General features: G+C 41.1%; 1 protein-coding gene across 1 annotated transcript in view; it reads right to left on the minus strand.

Moving 5' to 3' along the window:
* The window catches only part of LOC118342677 (protein O-mannosyl-transferase TMTC1-like), an 8,553-nt gene extending 8,029 nt beyond the window's left edge, over window positions 1-524 (minus strand). The window contains exon 1 of the mRNA XM_035681296.1: window positions 393-524. Within this exon, the coding sequence (XP_035537189.1) occupies window positions 393-484 (92 nt within the window). The 5' untranslated portion in view covers window positions 485-524. The remainder of the gene's footprint in view (window positions 1-392) is intronic.
* Window positions 525-1,021: the final 497 nt, after the last annotated feature.

Consider the following 1,021-nt stretch of genomic DNA (forward strand, 5'->3'; position numbering starts at 1 on the left):
AAGATTGACAGGAAAGGAGGGAAAACAGCCCTAGTATGTATACTGGTTGATAAGTTGATAAGTACATTGTTATTATTAGCGATAGACAGGGTGATCGAAAACGATTAAAACAAGACTCAAGTTGCAAAAAGTAACAAGAGACATTTCTTGGTCACTCAAAATTTGAAGGCTAGATGTCCACCCTTTCCTTCTTTTTCTTGTTTTAAGAAAATCTGAACAATCTGAGAAAGACTGTGAAACGTGTATCCAGTGTGATCAGGACCTACAGAAGGAACCAAGACCAACAAGATTTCTCCAAGGCATTATATCTATTTACTCTTTATAGAAGAGTAGGGGTAGAAATTCACAATACAAATATAAATGTAAGTACATGCCCACACATTCTGACTCACCTTGGCATATAGAGGACCCTCTCGGCCACAACAAATCCCACCCTGAAGAAAAGGTTACTGGCAGGAATGAAGGGAAAGACCAGGAACAACATTCCTACCAACACCTCCCTGCTCTCCTGTCTCTGTAGGGAGAGAGAGAGAGACAGAGACAGAGAAAGAGAAAGAGAAAGAGGAAGACAAACAGAGATATGAGTACATTCACAGCAAACAAACCTGATGTTTTCAATAAACCAAGTCAAAAAGCTCCAAGCGTAACAGTTTCCAGCAGCTTGGTTGCATTATGAATGGTAATATGTGCCATTCAGACTCTGCCAACACACACACACACACACACACACATACATACATATGTGCACAGCCGTGACCAATCTGTCTTAAGTATTAACAATCATTTGTGCAACAGAGAAGCAATTAAGGCGATCAAATTATCAAATAACAGTTAATTCCTTTTTCTATAGAGCCCATATCTGAGGCTATTCATATTTCATAATGCCCACAGCCTCTGCCTTCTCTCCTTCCATGTTATCCCACCATGGCTGTGTTTATTTGAACAAACAGGCCTGTAATTGGCTGAGTCGGCGGCCCCTCGCTGGGTTCAGGGATCCGCTCATTAGCAGTAATGAGAGCGA

Source organism: Morone saxatilis, unplaced genomic scaffold, assembly GCF_004916995.1.
Source record: "Morone saxatilis isolate NCDOM2014 unplaced genomic scaffold, NCSU_SB_2.0 Contig10, whole genome shotgun sequence".
In the NCBI taxonomy this organism is placed as follows: Eukaryota; Metazoa; Chordata; class Actinopteri; family Moronidae; genus Morone; species Morone saxatilis.